The sequence below is a fragment of the Hydra vulgaris genome, chromosome 12 (assembly GCF_038396675.1).
Source record: "Hydra vulgaris chromosome 12, alternate assembly HydraT2T_AEP".
NCBI lineage: Eukaryota > Metazoa > Cnidaria > Hydrozoa > Anthoathecata > Hydridae > Hydra > Hydra vulgaris.
The window spans coordinates 11630811-11646592 of NC_088931.1; the positions used below are offsets into that span (position 1 = coordinate 11630811).

Consider the following 15782-nt stretch of genomic DNA (forward strand, 5'->3'; position numbering starts at 1 on the left):
TTTCTCGACATCAAAATCAATAAAAAACCATTTTATGCATGGCTATGTTTGTATTTACCTAATATTAGTAACAATACTAATTTAATACTAGTAAAAATTTGTTCATAAATATATCAAGTGTCAGAGTAGTTTTAACTAAATTAAATGGAGTCAAACAAAAAATTTCAAATTCAGAGAAAAATTTGAGATTCCAAGAGATCTCAAACCTCCAAGACATGTTGTGTTTATATTAAAGAGAATGATAAAAAAAAATCTTTGAGCTAAACTTTTTTTTGATTAAAACAAAATGCATACCAAGAAAAACGAACTTCTTTATCTTAGTCAAAGCTTGTCTTCTCCATTTGGTTGGAGGTCAAAAAGTCAGCATAATATACGCTGCAATCTACAAACTTGATAATTTATTCAAGAGCATTTTATTCCAATGAGTTTCAGTAAATGATGTCATTGATTTTTTTGTTTGTGTAAAAGATCGATTATGTAAACAAACAAAATAATCAATGATACCATGTACTAAAACTCTTAGGAATAAAACATGCTTGAATAAATTTTCGAGTCTGTAGATTGTGGCGTATATTATGATGACTTTTTGGCCTCCAACAAAATGGAGAAGGCAAGCTTTGACTAAAATAAAAAAGTTAGTTTTTCTTGGTATGCATTTATTCTTTTGTTTTAATAAAAAAAACTTTAGCCCAAACATTTTTTTTAAATCATTCTCTTTAATATGAACACAACATGTCTCTTTGGTTTTCCATGAGGTTTGGGATCTCTTTAATCATTTTACCTGGATTTACTTTCATGCACTCTTCAAACTTTTCTCGTTCATAGCTAACTGCTTGCTGTATAAGAACTGGTTTTAGCGCTTTAAGCTGATAATTGGCAAGATCTATTTTCATCAAGTTAAGAAGTTCTAGTATACCTCTAATAATAAGGTTGTCACTGTTAACTATGTAAATATCATTCTATTAAAATTAATAGTCTTTCTTATTTTATATTGCAGTAAAATTTTATGAAAGATTTATAAAAATAAATGAACACATTATAAAAATAAATGAATAATTAAAGATAATAAGCAGGAAAACTTTTTACAAACCACAATACATTTTTACCGTAATAATGGAATAATTTCCTGTGTGTTTCGAAGTTTTTTTATCTCATCATCTCTAACAGGGGCACATAATTTAGACAAAGTTTCTAAAACAAAATTCCCAAGACTAACTATATCAAATGCGTTGTTTGCAATTTGCTGAAATATCAACTCTTGATCCAGGGTTTCTTGTATTTCTTGAAGCAATGAACTTTGTTTAGACGGTACTAACTCTAAAATCATCTAAAGAGTAATACAATAATAAAAATTTTAAAAAGTATTTTTAAACCAATCAGATTTCAGATTTAACAAATCAGATTACAGTTTAACACAAAGATAGTAAAACTATTAAATATAAAAAAGAAGTTAAAATAAATAAGAAGAAAATCTAAGTAGATAAGAAAATCTAGAAGAAAAATTCTAAAAGGTAAAACAACTAAATGAAAACTAAGGAGAGAGAAAAAAAAAAGTAAATTGAAAAAGAATATGGGAAATTTTGAATTATAGAATATAATAAATTGACATTGTGATTCCCTTTTGTAGAAATGTTGTTTAAGCATATTAAAATTAAATTTCACATTTTAAAATTCATATTAAAATTTAAAACTTCATCTTTTATGTAAAAATTAAAAGAAATTATTCAAAAAAATATTTTACCTGTTTCATTTCCATAAGCAACATAAATGCTTTCTCATACTTTGGAGGTTCACTTGAAACTTCACTCTGTAAGATATCCCAGAATGCAGCATGTACAATATCATGAACAGTTTTTTCAAGACTTAAAAACAATAAATTATCAAGAAATATTTTCAACATTAAATGCATTTTGGGAAAAAAACAATTTCTTATTTTGACATTTATGTTTGGACTACAAAACTTTTTATGAAAAGATTAACAAAATTATATGTAAAAAAACAACAATAATTAGTTCACTACTTAATATTAATTGGATCTTACAACACTGTGATTTTTATTATTTTCCTACTTTCTCTTTTTGGTTTATATATTTTTTTATATTGTGTATTATTATTTTTTATTTTCTCTTTATACATGTAGAGTTCTAAGGTCAGCTACCCAAGGTGCGCAACAAGTTTTTTTAAATTTAACTGACTTGATATAAATTACTTCCTGATATAATATAAATTACTTCCTTTTTTTCCTTTATATGCTAATTACCTTTTGTTATTGTTATTCAACAAAAAACACAAGATAAACAGAAAGTTTGACAAAAGTAGATCTAAGAGGCAGTGGTCAGCTACGCAACACGCAAAAAAGCTTTTTTTTTAATCAAAACTTTGAATTAATTTTTCTCTTAATTTATCATTCATATTTTCATAAAAACTTTTTTTTTTTTATTAATAATTATTTCGCCCAAGTTTTCTTTATAAAACTTTTTAAATATAATAATAATTACAGGTCCAAAAAAAGTTTTTTAAAAACCATGAAGTCAGCTACGCAACTATCAGCTACATAACATGCAAATTTTTATTATAATTTAGATTAAAACATAAAACAAATTTCATACTATATTTATAGCTTTTATTTAGAAATGATAAAAATTATTTCTACATTTTATAAAAGTCATTTTTAAGATACTTGATCATTTCTAAATTGTCTAGACACTAAATGTAAATTTATAAGTTTTTATTTGTTATAATGCGATTTTTGACGCTTCTGTCTAAAACTTGAAAGTAATGGCATTTACACAATTCTTTTATTTGTTTTGTTTTCTTAAAACTATTTTTCTGGCAACACATTTTACAGTGGCTCCAATTCCATCCACAACTCCTTTTCCATGCATTGCAGCAAAAATGCCAGTGCATTTTAATTGGATGTTTTTCTTCTAAAATTTTCACTGATGCTAAAATATACCATGTGGAACTCTACATATGCATTTGTATATATATAGATTGATATGCTTTATATATATTTTTATATTAAGTTAATATATATGTGTGTCTATGTGTGAGTGTGTGTATATGTGTGTGTGTATATATATATATATATATATATATATATATATATATATATATATTATATATATATATATATATATACACATATATATATATACACATATATATATATATATATATATATATATATATATATATATATATATATATATAACAAATACTTAATCTCTCATCTTGATTTTATTAACTTACTTTCTGATCATCAATATGGATTTCAATCTCATTCTACAGCTGATTTGCTAACAGTAATAACCAATAGGTTTTATCGTGCATTAGAAAAAGGTGGAGAGGTTAAGGCCATTGCTATTGACATTTCTAAAGCTTTTGATAAAGTTTGGCATGCTGGTCTTCTCCATAAGCTTTTTTCCTATGGTGTATCTGGTAATATCTTTAAGACTATTGAATTGTTCCTTTCTAATCATAGTATAAAAGTTGTCCTCAATGGACAGCACTCTTCTTCATATTCTGTAACTTCAGGGGTTCCTCAAGGTTCTATCCTTGGACCTATACTCTTTTTAATCTACATTAACCATCTTCCAGATATTCTCACATCTAAGGTGGCATTGTTCGCTGATAATACTACCATTTATTCTTGTCATGATAAGAAACCAACACTCTCTGATTGCTTGGAGGAGGCATTTAAGCTTGAAAAGGATCTCACTTCTGCTACAGCATGGGGCCACAGTGGCTGGTGAACTTTAATACAGATAAAATTCAATTTTATTCAGCCAATCATTATCGCAATAATTTAGATCTTCCTATATTTATGAATCATAATGTAGTCAATGAGTCATCTACCCTTCATCTTCTAGGATTAACTCTTACTTCCGATCTTTCTTGGAAACCATATATCAAATCTGTTGCAAAATTAGCATCTGCTAAGGTTGCATCTCTTTATCGAGCTCGACACTTTCTTACTTGGGATTCTATTCTCTATCTCTATAAGTCTCAAACCCGGCCTTGTATGGAATACTGTTGCCATATCTGGGGCGGATTTTCTAATGATGCCCTTTCTCTTTTAGACAAGGTGCAAAAACGCATTGTAAACATAGTTGGACCTGCTCTTGCAGCCAACCTCCAACTATTATCACATCTTTGTAATGTTGCTTCTCTTTCGCTTTTTTACAAATACTATAATGGGCACTACTCTAAAGAGCTAGCATCTCTTATGCCATCTACTAAAATTCATTCTTGTGTTACTCGTCATTCAATTAAGTCTCATCCTTTTTCGGTGACTGTTCCTAAGTGCTCCAAAAACTTTTATTTGTCTAGTTTTTTTCCTTGAACATCAGTTCTTTGGAATTCGCCTCCTTCATCTTGCTTTCCTGATTCATATAATTTGCAATACTTTAAGTCGTCTGTCAATTGTCATCTTGCTCTACAATCTCCATCTTTTCTTTTCCAGTAACTTCCAACTCTAATAGTGGTCTATTATATATATAAATATATATATATATATATATATATATATTTAATCTATATATATATATATATATATATATCTATATATATATATATATATATCTATATATATCTATATATATATATATATATATATATATATATATATATATATATATATATATATATATATATATATATATATATATATATATATATATATATATACATATATATATACACACATATATACATATTAAGGTAATTTTTCTTTGTTTTGTTTGAATATTGTTTTATATTTAATTTTCATTAATTTTGTTGTTGATTTTATTATATTTTTTATATTAATTATTTTGTTTCAACATTAACATCTATAGCATGATCAGTTAGAGCATCAGCCTGATAAGCTGAAAGTCAATTCCCACTATGAGCATCATATCATCATATTATGTTAAATTTTGTATATTATATTTTATATCTTTTAGACCTTGTGCGTAGATCATAATTTGCCCTTAGAAGTCTGAGTTTATCATTTCTATTATGTGCACTATGTCTAAATTATCATTATTTTTTACTATACGCTTTACTATAGTGTCTTTATTTTGCTCTGAACATCTGCTCAAAATATCTTTTTAATTTTTTTATCCTTTCTCTCGTCCTGATTTTTTCCTTATTTCACTTGGGCTTGACAGCCCGCTTGGTCTTGTTCTTTGATGCATATTTTTTTATTATTTTTTTAACTTTTAAAGCAAAAATTAATGAATTAATGAAAAAATTAATGCTGTGTCTAGAATTGTTTCATACTTCAACTTATGTGCATATGTGTGTGCACAAAAATCTTTGCATACTTTTTGCCTTACAAAAAATGAGATTGATATACTAAAACAGCCAGGTGCAGGGGGGCTTCAGTATATCTCGACTGAGGGTTTGAGTTTAGGGAAGTACAACCCTAGCTATTCTAGTCCTAATCCAAGATTTTATTTATATTCATGTTCTCAGTGACATAAATGTACATAAAGATTTTGCTGTACACAACAAATTTTGTTGGCTTCGAAAAGAAATAAAATTTTAAACATTTCAACATTTTAAAAATATACTGGTATACCAGTATTATACTTGTATTATTCCCAACATCAATTAAAACACTCTTTAAAAGAAATACACAAAAGACCAAACTTGGGCCAAATTTAAATTTACTCTGTGCTTAAGTGCCATAATAACCCAAATAAAATGTTTGCACAAAAATTTTTGAAGTAAACTTGAAAATAATATTCTACAAACAAACGATATCAACTATAATGTTCGCAGCAACAGACATAATTTATTATTTATAGTTATTAAATTTTTCACTCTTTTCATCAAAAGTTTGTCAAAAATGTTTAATGATGTCAAAACCAGTGAAAGATAACAGTGTAGAAAGTAAAAAAGCAAAAATAAAAAGCAAATGACAGAAAAAATGGTATCAGATAAGTGATGAGAGTTTTTAAATTCAGAAAAAAGGTTGTAACATTAATTGAATTTTTGCTGTACTTTTTTTATTCTGGTCCTAGTTAAGCACTTTTTGTTGTATGCTTTATTTGTTGTATTCAGTTTATAAACCAGGCAAATTGTCTAATTAAAGAGCAAATCTTAAAGCTACAAGTCTTTAATACATCTTTGTTGTTTGTTTTTTACCAAAGCAAGTATTTTTTTTTTTTTATGTTTTAGAAAGAATAGACTGGTTAAAGACAATGTGCAGTAAAAAATTAATTCCAGTTTGCAGTTAATCAACAAAAAATAATAATAAAAAAAATCTATAAAATTGTTCTTACAAAAGTTAAAAAATTACTAAAATAAATATTTAGGAACTCTTAAAATATTTTACCTATTGTTGATTGTTTGACTTCTTGAATACTAAAATGTTTAATTTAAAAAAAAAATTTTTAATTTAATACTAAAATATTTTCTTGACCACTATTTAATAGTTTCTGACATTTTCACTTTTGTCTTCTTTATCTTCTATCGTCATAAACTTCTAATTTCTATTAAACTTCTCATTATAATTTAAACAATATTTTATTAAATATTCTGGAAGAAATAATATTTAATTCTTTAAAAATGAGATAAAACTAAAATGTTTGAAATCTTACAACATATGTTATTCAATTAACTGTCAATATATATATATATTTTTTTTTACTTTTTTATTTTTTTTTTGTTATTCACCCCCTCAAGGCCATGAAGGCCACTACAGATGAGGAGGCTACTCAATAGTGGTTATAACCCTCTCTCAACTCTATAACTCCGAAACACGAACCTCGATGAACAAGGCCGCTGCGCGGAGAAACAAGTTGAGCGCGGTACTACTAGGGACGTGGTGGGGATCGAACTCAAAACCTTTCGCTTCTGAAGCGAGCGCTTTACCACTACACCACTACCGCATATATATATATATATTTATATATATATATATATATATATATATATATATATATATATATATATATATATATATATATATACATATATTATTCTTCAAAAAGACCTGATAGTCTTGTCACAGGGCCCTGCAAAAAAGAAATCAAAAAAAAGTTCATGCCATCTTCCTTGCTAATGTTGCAAATATGACAAATAAAGTATACTTTATTCAAAAGTATACCTTGTTTAAAAGTACACTTTTATTCAAAAGCACTCAATTGTGTACTTGATTAACATTAAATGAAATTAATATTTTTGGTTGACTGCATATTTTTCAAAAAATCTTTTTCATAACAACAGTTATGAAAAAGTCAGAATACACAAAAATCTAAAAAAAATTTGGACTTTATAAGATATTTATAAATTATGGATATCGTTGCACTCAAAGCTATATTAAATAGGCTGTTTACAATTATTTTAGGTACTTTGACACTTGACCACAAATCAAATTTCAATACATTTTTTTGTGATCTTATTTTTTAAATATGTATGCCCTAAATTTGGTCTCTTGTGTATTCACATTTTCAAAATCTTCATTTTTTGAACACCTGTACTGCCCATGTTCTAGTATGTTCTAGTATGTACTAGTATGTTTAAGTATGTTCTAGTATGTTCTAGTATGTTCTAGTATGTTCTAGTATGTTCTAGTATGTTCAAGTATGTTCTAGTATGTTCAAGGTATACTACAGTTTTACAGTGACTTCTTTATATAAAGTTTACAAACTTTATATAAAGAAACAAATAACAGAGTGAAGACTAATTGTAGGATAGTTAGAGAGGTCAAAGTGTTTTCTAGAGTTTTGAAAAATTGGAACAACTTATTTACCATTTTTTAAAAGTTAAGCAAAAATTGAGGAGAATTCTGAATAACACTTTTTTAAGACTATGATGGAAATCTTGTCTGGAGAACAAACTGTAATAGTGTTTAATTGAGAATTAACTTTAGCATTAGAAGCCATAGTGATTTTGATGTTTAACAATGGGTTAATCTGTTTAGCTGGCAGGAGTGTGGCCATTAGATTCAAGAGTTAAATTAGAGTAAGATTTCTTTGCAAAAAATTCTGCCTTATTCTGGAGAGAAGTAAAAAGATTAGACCCATGAATTAGAGATTAAATATTAGACTTACTTTAGTTAATGACATTGTTGAAGACTTACCAAAAGTCTCTAGAACCTAATACCTGAGATAAGAAACAAGATTTAGTAAACTGAGAATAACAGAGTTTAACATCAGACAGGACATTTTTACATTAGCTTTCTGGAATAATAAAAAGACATTTTTTATAAGAGAGATGTTTTTGCAAAAAGATGAAAAAAATGATTACTGTTTAATAAAGCAACTGCTCAGAATGAGCAGTTGCTTTATTAAACAGTAAGAGGTCAGTAAATTATTATTAAACAGTAAGAGGTCAACTTAATATTGAAAAGAAGAATAGAAGCTTCCAAACTTTTATTCCAGAAGGAATAAAAGCTTCCAAGATGTGCTTTATGCATACATATTACAGGTATAAACATATGTTTGCTATTTATTTAGATGCTGGCAAACAATATCCTTTCATATTTATATAAACTTTAGTATTTATATGGTGTAGTATTTGCCGAAAGAGAAGATGTTCAGATGGATGTGTGGTGTGACTCTAACACAACAAGAAAAGGAGGCAACGAATAACGTTTGTTAGAGAAGATTAAAATGATTTAGGTATCAGCATGTAGAGAGGTAGCAGCTTCAGGAGAAAATGGTGGTGGTAGAAGTAAGAAAACTTGAAGAGAGTGCCTTATATATTGTATGAATGAGGTTTAGTTAAGGAAAGAAAATGCTCTAGATTGTTTATATTAGAGAAACAGCATAAAAGACGAAGGCTAAAGCCTGATGACGACAACAATATGATGATAAAGATGATGATGATGATGATGATGATGATGATGATGATGATGATGATGATGATGATGAAAATGATGATCATGATCATGATGGTAATGATGATTATGATGACCATGTTGATCGTGATGATGTTTATGTATGCATCTATATACAAAACATAACATGAATTTTGAATTAAAAAAATATACTTTAGAATGTATAATTGTTTATGCAGCCCTGGTCACAAACCCAGCCCCGGCCCTGGCTATAATTTATCAAACCTGGCCTTGGCTCCATTCAAAAATCAACCCCAGTCACTTACTAATCATGGTCACTGTTCAAAGCAGCTATCATCTCTAATTCCATCAACCATCAACTCATTCTTGCTTGACTCATCATTCAGCAAAGTCTCTTTCTTTCACTGTATCTGTCCCTGCATGCTCTAAAAACTTTTATTTGTCTAGTTTTTTTCCCCCACTTCAACCCTTTGGAACTCTCATACAACCTTCAACTTTTTGACACTTCTGTCAACCATTTCTTTGCTCTATAACTCTATTCTATAACTCTATTCTTTTGTTTTCTAGTAACTCCCAACTTAATAGTGATCGCTTGCAGCTTTGTTGGGAGTGAATCTGAATAAAAATATTTAAAAAAAAAGTTTGATTTTTATGTTGTAGAATAAGCTTCGGCGTCCCGGTTCAAAAAAATAACGTTACGTGAAAGCAATTTTTGTCCTGATTGAACCAAGACGTTACCACACTTTTAAAAAAATTATCCCGATTGAAACGTTACATTACAAGAATAACATGACGTTCCGATTGAATAACTGCACTCAAAAATTTGGTGCGGTTATGAACCAAGACGAACCAAGGATAACGTGACAAACCGTGACGTTTTGGGACTTTTTTCAGGACCCTTCATTTGATAATACTGCCTGGACAGTAACCAACAAGTGGGTAACCGGTTCGCCGGGCAGTAATTAACGGGCGGGTACCTGGTTGCTCGGGTAACCGTTGACAGCCTTAGTTATGATATGAACCAAAGTTAGATAAAGCGCTATGTAAAGTGGTGCATTATCTACATTTGTTTTAAAGCATAATTTGTTAAATAACAATTGTCTTTAACATGTATTTTGTGTTAAAAAATTTTTATTTTAAAAATTTATAAAGTAACATTTTTGGAAAGGTGCGGTAATGTAACGGAACATCACCTTATGTCACGGTATTAAACAAAAAAAACTGGTGCGGTTTGATCTTGGTTGGTACAGTTTCCCAATCGGGAAATTAACTAGGGCGTGCAGTTTCAACCGTTACCGCACCAACCTTGTCCCGATTGAACCAAGACGTTACCACACTTTTTGTCCTGATTCATTTTTACCATTACATTCCTACCGAGATAACATAATTCCCGGTTCATTTTGGGAATAACGTTTCGGGACACTGAAGCTTATTGTAGAATGTAGTTTTATGCTTATTCAGACGTCATTATGTTAAAATTTCACTGTTTAAAATTTAATTGTTTAAAATTCAATGTTTTTTCAAAGGGAAATTTTATCAAACCTAAATATATATTTAATAATTTTATTAATTATTTTTACTAAAAATTGTATTAAGAATATCTTAAGCTGAAAAACTATTTTATCATATTAAATAAAATACATCATTTTTGTTTACTTAAATAAAGTCCAAAGTCTTTTTTATTTTTTAGGGGCAGCTTTATCTTATTTTTCAGATTATAGCTGCAAATAAGCTAAAAATCTCCAATTATTTCTAAAAATTCCAAGTGATTTAAAAAAAAGTTCAATTTTGCAGTTTTGATAAAATAAAAACTAAAAATTATGAAAAACCTCATACCTTTGGAATTTTTCAGAAATTCTTAGTGCTCCAAGATGCAAGGTAAGTCATTTCCTGAAAATTACATTCCCTCAAATTTCTTCCAAAAATGTATGAGAATTTGGAAAACTTTCTTTTGTTTTTGAAAAAACAATTTTTAAAGGGGCCTGTATAAATTGAATCATACGTACAGAAACTTTTTAAAAAACAAATTCAGAATGAACAAATCTTAATTAACAATAAAAACAAAAAAAATTAACCATTTTGCTTAACATTTGAAATTATGAGATTGTGCACTCTAAAATTTGTCAGAATTAAGTTCAAAAAAAAAAAGAAAACTATTTTTTTGGATAAATAAATAAACTGGCTTAAAAAACAAAGTCAATTTTAAGCAAGTAATATTACAACATAAAACTGATTATTTTAAATATTAAAATAAAAATCAAAAGGGGGTTAAAGAGCAATATATACAGTTTTAATAGGTTTTCATTTACTAGATTTGGCATTCAATATAGGCTTTTGTAGGTTCTCTAAACTATATGACACTTTTTGCAAAGAATAAAAATGTAAAAGGAAAAGTTCCAAAAAATGATGTATTTATTTGATAAAGAAACATTTTAAATTAAATTTAGAGTTAATTTAACTTACCAAAACAAATTATCTATAGAGATATTAACAAAAAACATTATTGTTTTGACATTTAAATTCCAGTTCTGAGGTTATATTTACCTCATACTGCTCTTCTCAATTTTTTTTAAATATGCAAAAGTATTTTATGAGTAAACAATACAGCAAGTTAATCACTAAAATATATTAGCATACCATATTTTACATGATATATTTACATGATATACTTGTATCATATGTTGATAACATAAAAACTATTATTATGCAAACTTCTTTGTTTTTAAAATTAAATAAGCTCATCTTTACATTATTACATGTCGTTGTCATGACGAATTTTTAATTCTTTTTTTAAAATTTAACTTTAACCCCTATTGGCTTTTCTTCATTAGTAAAAAGCAATCATATCACTTTTTTTTCTTTACTAAGAGGCAGTTATATCACCTTTTTTATTGGTAACCATATCACTTTTCTTCATTACTAAGAGGCAATCATTATTTTCTTTATTTTTACACCTATATCCTATCTGAAACTTTGATTTACCAAAACTCTCAACACGATACAACTGACTTGCATTAAAGTTATGGTCAAATGCTGCCAAATATGCTCCTATCACCATGTGGCCATATAGAAAATAATACTGTTTTGTTATGTACTTTTGCAATAAATAATTTAAAACTCTAACTTATTTAACTAGGTGGATTTAGCTATCTACTATGGATCATATGGTTTATATCAAAAAATCAACTTTTTAGTTTTTGACGATCAACTTCTTACAACTTTTGAATTTGTGCATGATAATCAGTTGATGTAAAATCAATTATTAATTCTTCTTTTTTTTAATTTTATCAAAAAATTCAAAAATCTTTTTTTCCATACTTAGAACTTGTTACTTCTGTTGCAGAAATTGAAATTGTATAGATGATATGATAATTGTGTAAATACAATATTCCGCACAAAGGTTATCATATCTGCCATTACCTACAAGTATAACTGCCTAATTTAAAAAAGCATTCTACTCATTTTTTGACACTCAAAACTCTAATGTACTTTACAAGAACATTAATGTACTTTACAAGAATGGTTTTTAAAATGTTAAAAGTATAAAAATACAGTTTTTAAAATATAAAAATTTGATACTGTAAAGCCTATAAATTGTTAACCCTATTTTTCTAAATATTTTCTATATTATCAGTGAGCTTTTTTTTGGTACCTTGTGTTTATTTGACGCCCCTTGGACATCTGCAGCCCAGAAAAAACAGTCTTTTTCGCCCCTCTTCAGGTGCCCCTGAGTATAAGAATATGTTGAAAACTATTTTATTATTTTATAATTACAAAGGTTATATCATTATTATAAAAATTATATAAATTATTTTACAATTTCAAAATGTTACACTATAATCTTTTTACCATAACTGATTGCCACTACTTTATTATTTTATAAAAGCAATTTAAAAATCACCTGTTTGCAGCTTCAGGCTGCTCTGAAATATGATTGAATTTAAAGTTGTCTGATATGACCATTTCATGAGCTAAAGCCATATTTTTAATAATATCAAAAATATTTTCTGATAGCTCAGCATTGTTTGGTGTCAAATCAGCCATATTTTTGTTAACTAAAATAAATTCAAACTTTTTAACTAGGAATTAATCTTTTGAAAACAAAGAGATTTAGCTTAAAATGATATATATTAAGTTATATTATCAATAAATCAAAAAATTAAAATTAAGAAACAAAAATTTGTTTTTTTTAAAACTGATTTTAAAAATAGTTTTTTTTCTAAAATTAACGATACATTTTATATAATATGCTTTAAATAAATTTCAAAATTACTATTAATGTAAACATTTTTTTTTTTTTCTGGATTGACACTCACTTTTTTATTAAGACAACAAAATTAACCAATCCGTCAAATTCTTTAAAATCCAAGAGAATTTTTTTGGGAGTGTAAATATGAAATTATTGCCGATTCGTTGATGTGGATAATTATTCTTTTGTTTATTTATTTATATTTTTTATTGACGTGACAAATTTCTGCAATAATCACCTAGTTGTAATTGCTTGATATGTGTCAAAATGTGTCTTTATAGCAAATAAACTAATTATAATTAGAAGCGAGTAGATCTGCAGTACACAAAAAAATATTTTGTTAATACATCAGGCTAATAACCAGGGGACAGTGCAGCGCCGTGCTGTAACTTTTGGGGGCCCTGTGCAGAAACTAAAAAAAAAAAAATTTTCTTTTAATTCGTAGTAATTTATGGTATTGGAGAAGTTTTTCTAATTTATTTAATAAGGGGCCCAGTGCGATTGCACTTGTTGCACTTGCGATAGTACGGCGCTGGGACAGTGGGAACATTCCGTTGATAGGTAACCAACAATATAATTGTTGTATTTATGTGGATATAAGGCCATGAGTGAGTAAAATAGAGATTTAAGATCTTTTTTTTTTAATCTTTAAATCATGGACATAGCGAGTTAAGACAAAAGTCCAGATGCATTCCGCGGACGCCAACTCGATTTTTAAAAGTGACACTTTCAGACAATGTGAAAACTTAATTCTGAAGTCTAATGAAAATGTTTTGAAAAAATTCCGTGGATTGTGGGAGCCCGGGAACGAAAATTATTCTCACCCACACCCCAAAAGTGAGGACAATAACTTTTTTTCTTAACTATCTAAAAAAATTGCTGCGATTAATAGTTTTGTTATTAGGATAAATCATTGCACTCTTGAAACATTTGTCAAATAAACTTTTAATGTTTGAAATATTTTAATATCTGCATTATAAATTTACATAATAGACAACTATAAAGTTTTATATTATACACAATTCAGAACTTTATTAATCATCAGCACTCTTCAGTTTTTTCGTCTACATCTTTGTCTAATTCTTGATTTTTGTCAACATTGTTAACATTTAAATATAATTCCTTAATTATAAGTCGTTAATTTTATATGATTCTATATGAGGTAAATTCTCCTTATCGCCATTATAAACATTAAAACTAATAAACTTTTAAATTTTTTTGACTTTAAATTTCTTGTTTTCTAATCTTTTAGTTAATATGCTTGAACTAATAAGAGTATCAGAAGTACATATAGCTCGAACAAAAATATAAAATATATTAGTTTTCTGCTTTTTTACCTTGCATGATGTTCACTATCAAATTTTTAAATTCTCGAGATTTAACTGCTTATTCTTCCATTAAACTAGGTGGAACTGGTGAACTTATAAAGATTTTTGCCAGTATGTGCTAATAATTTGCAAATAGAAGCTGGGACCTTAAGCAAATCACGTCTCTAACAATTTTTATGCATCCAATATTTATCAATATTTTCAGGATCAATTGGATCTTTGTGATTAGAATATTATGGAACCTAATAATAATTTCCTCATCAACATTTTTCATAATAATTTCCTCATCAATATTTTTGTATTTCTTATCATGTTAGGTGTGGAATAACAAATCAGGCAAATATTGCATTGAAGAAAAATCCATGGTGTAAGCTAAAATTTTCCAACCAATAATTCAAAGAACAAAATTATAATCAAATCATATTTATATTTTGGAAGGTAAACTTTAACAGGATGTAAATTAAGAACTTTTTTTCAGTTTCCGCATTAATTTGTAATACCACTTCTTTATTTTCTTTTAAAAACTCAAGAATAATTGGTCTACAGAACCTAATACTCTGAGAAATTATACTTTTTCATAAAATATTGTTTGGATTCGAATGTAAGTATAGTTAAAGAGGTAATGTTGTTGTGGCTAATTGATCCATATCTTAAAGGATGTTTTGATTGGATTTACTAAAATGTTTATATTAATCTTCAAACATAATGTTGTAAAGGAAACTCGTTGATGACTAGGAAATCTTATCATTGAGTACCTCTTTAAACGGCTAAATAAATTCTAATTTATAATTATATTTAGCCATAAGTGGTTAAATAATATACAGTTAGTGGTACACATAAATATTTTAGTATAAATCTTGTTGTTAGGTTTAATACATATTGATATAATTATTGATATTAAGCGTAAAGTATTTTTTTTTTCAAGGTGGCAGGACTATTGAATGCTTTTAGTTGTATATTTTTGGATATTATTTTTTTATATAGGTACGGACCGCGGTTGGAAATAGAGAACCATGAGATTTTTATTGTTTTATAAGCAACATGAAGTTTCCTGTAGCTCTTGTGATATATCAATTAAAGTTAAAATGAAAAAAGTTATCTAATATGTGCGATGGTACTAGTTCAAGGTTGTTTTTGGTAAATATTTAGTACATACAAGGTTTTTATATTGGGTTTAGCTTGGGTGAGTTTATCTTTATTATAAAATCTCAATAGCTTAATGCTCCGTCCAATCCCAACTACTTATCAGTAATAATTCTTTCTTTTTGAGTCTCTTTTGTTATCGTATAAATATTTTAAAATTTCTTTTTCCTGTAACTTCACAAGCCACTTTGCTGTGTGATCCATAAGATCCTGTAATGTAACTTTTGCCTTTGTTTCAGTAACTTTGATGGATGTCTTTAGATGAGCA

The 15782-nt window shown here is 27.5% G+C and overlaps 1 protein-coding gene across 1 annotated transcript in view; it reads right to left on the reverse strand.

Annotated features, from left to right (window-relative positions):
* The window catches only part of LOC101239690 (T-complex protein 11-like protein 2), a 29124-nt gene extending 15877 nt beyond the window's left edge, over positions 1-13247 (reverse strand). Inside the window, exons 1-5 of the mRNA XM_065812169.1 lie at positions 13111-13247; positions 12696-12849; positions 1742-1862; positions 1107-1327; positions 782-918 (exon numbers count right to left, since the gene is read on the reverse strand). Of these exons, the coding sequence (XP_065668241.1) occupies positions 782-918; positions 1107-1327; positions 1742-1862; positions 12696-12838 (622 nt within the window). The 5' untranslated portion in view covers positions 12839-12849; positions 13111-13247. The remainder of the gene's footprint in view (positions 1-781; positions 919-1106; positions 1328-1741; positions 1863-12695; positions 12850-13110) is intronic.
* Positions 13248-15782: the final 2535 nt, after the last annotated feature.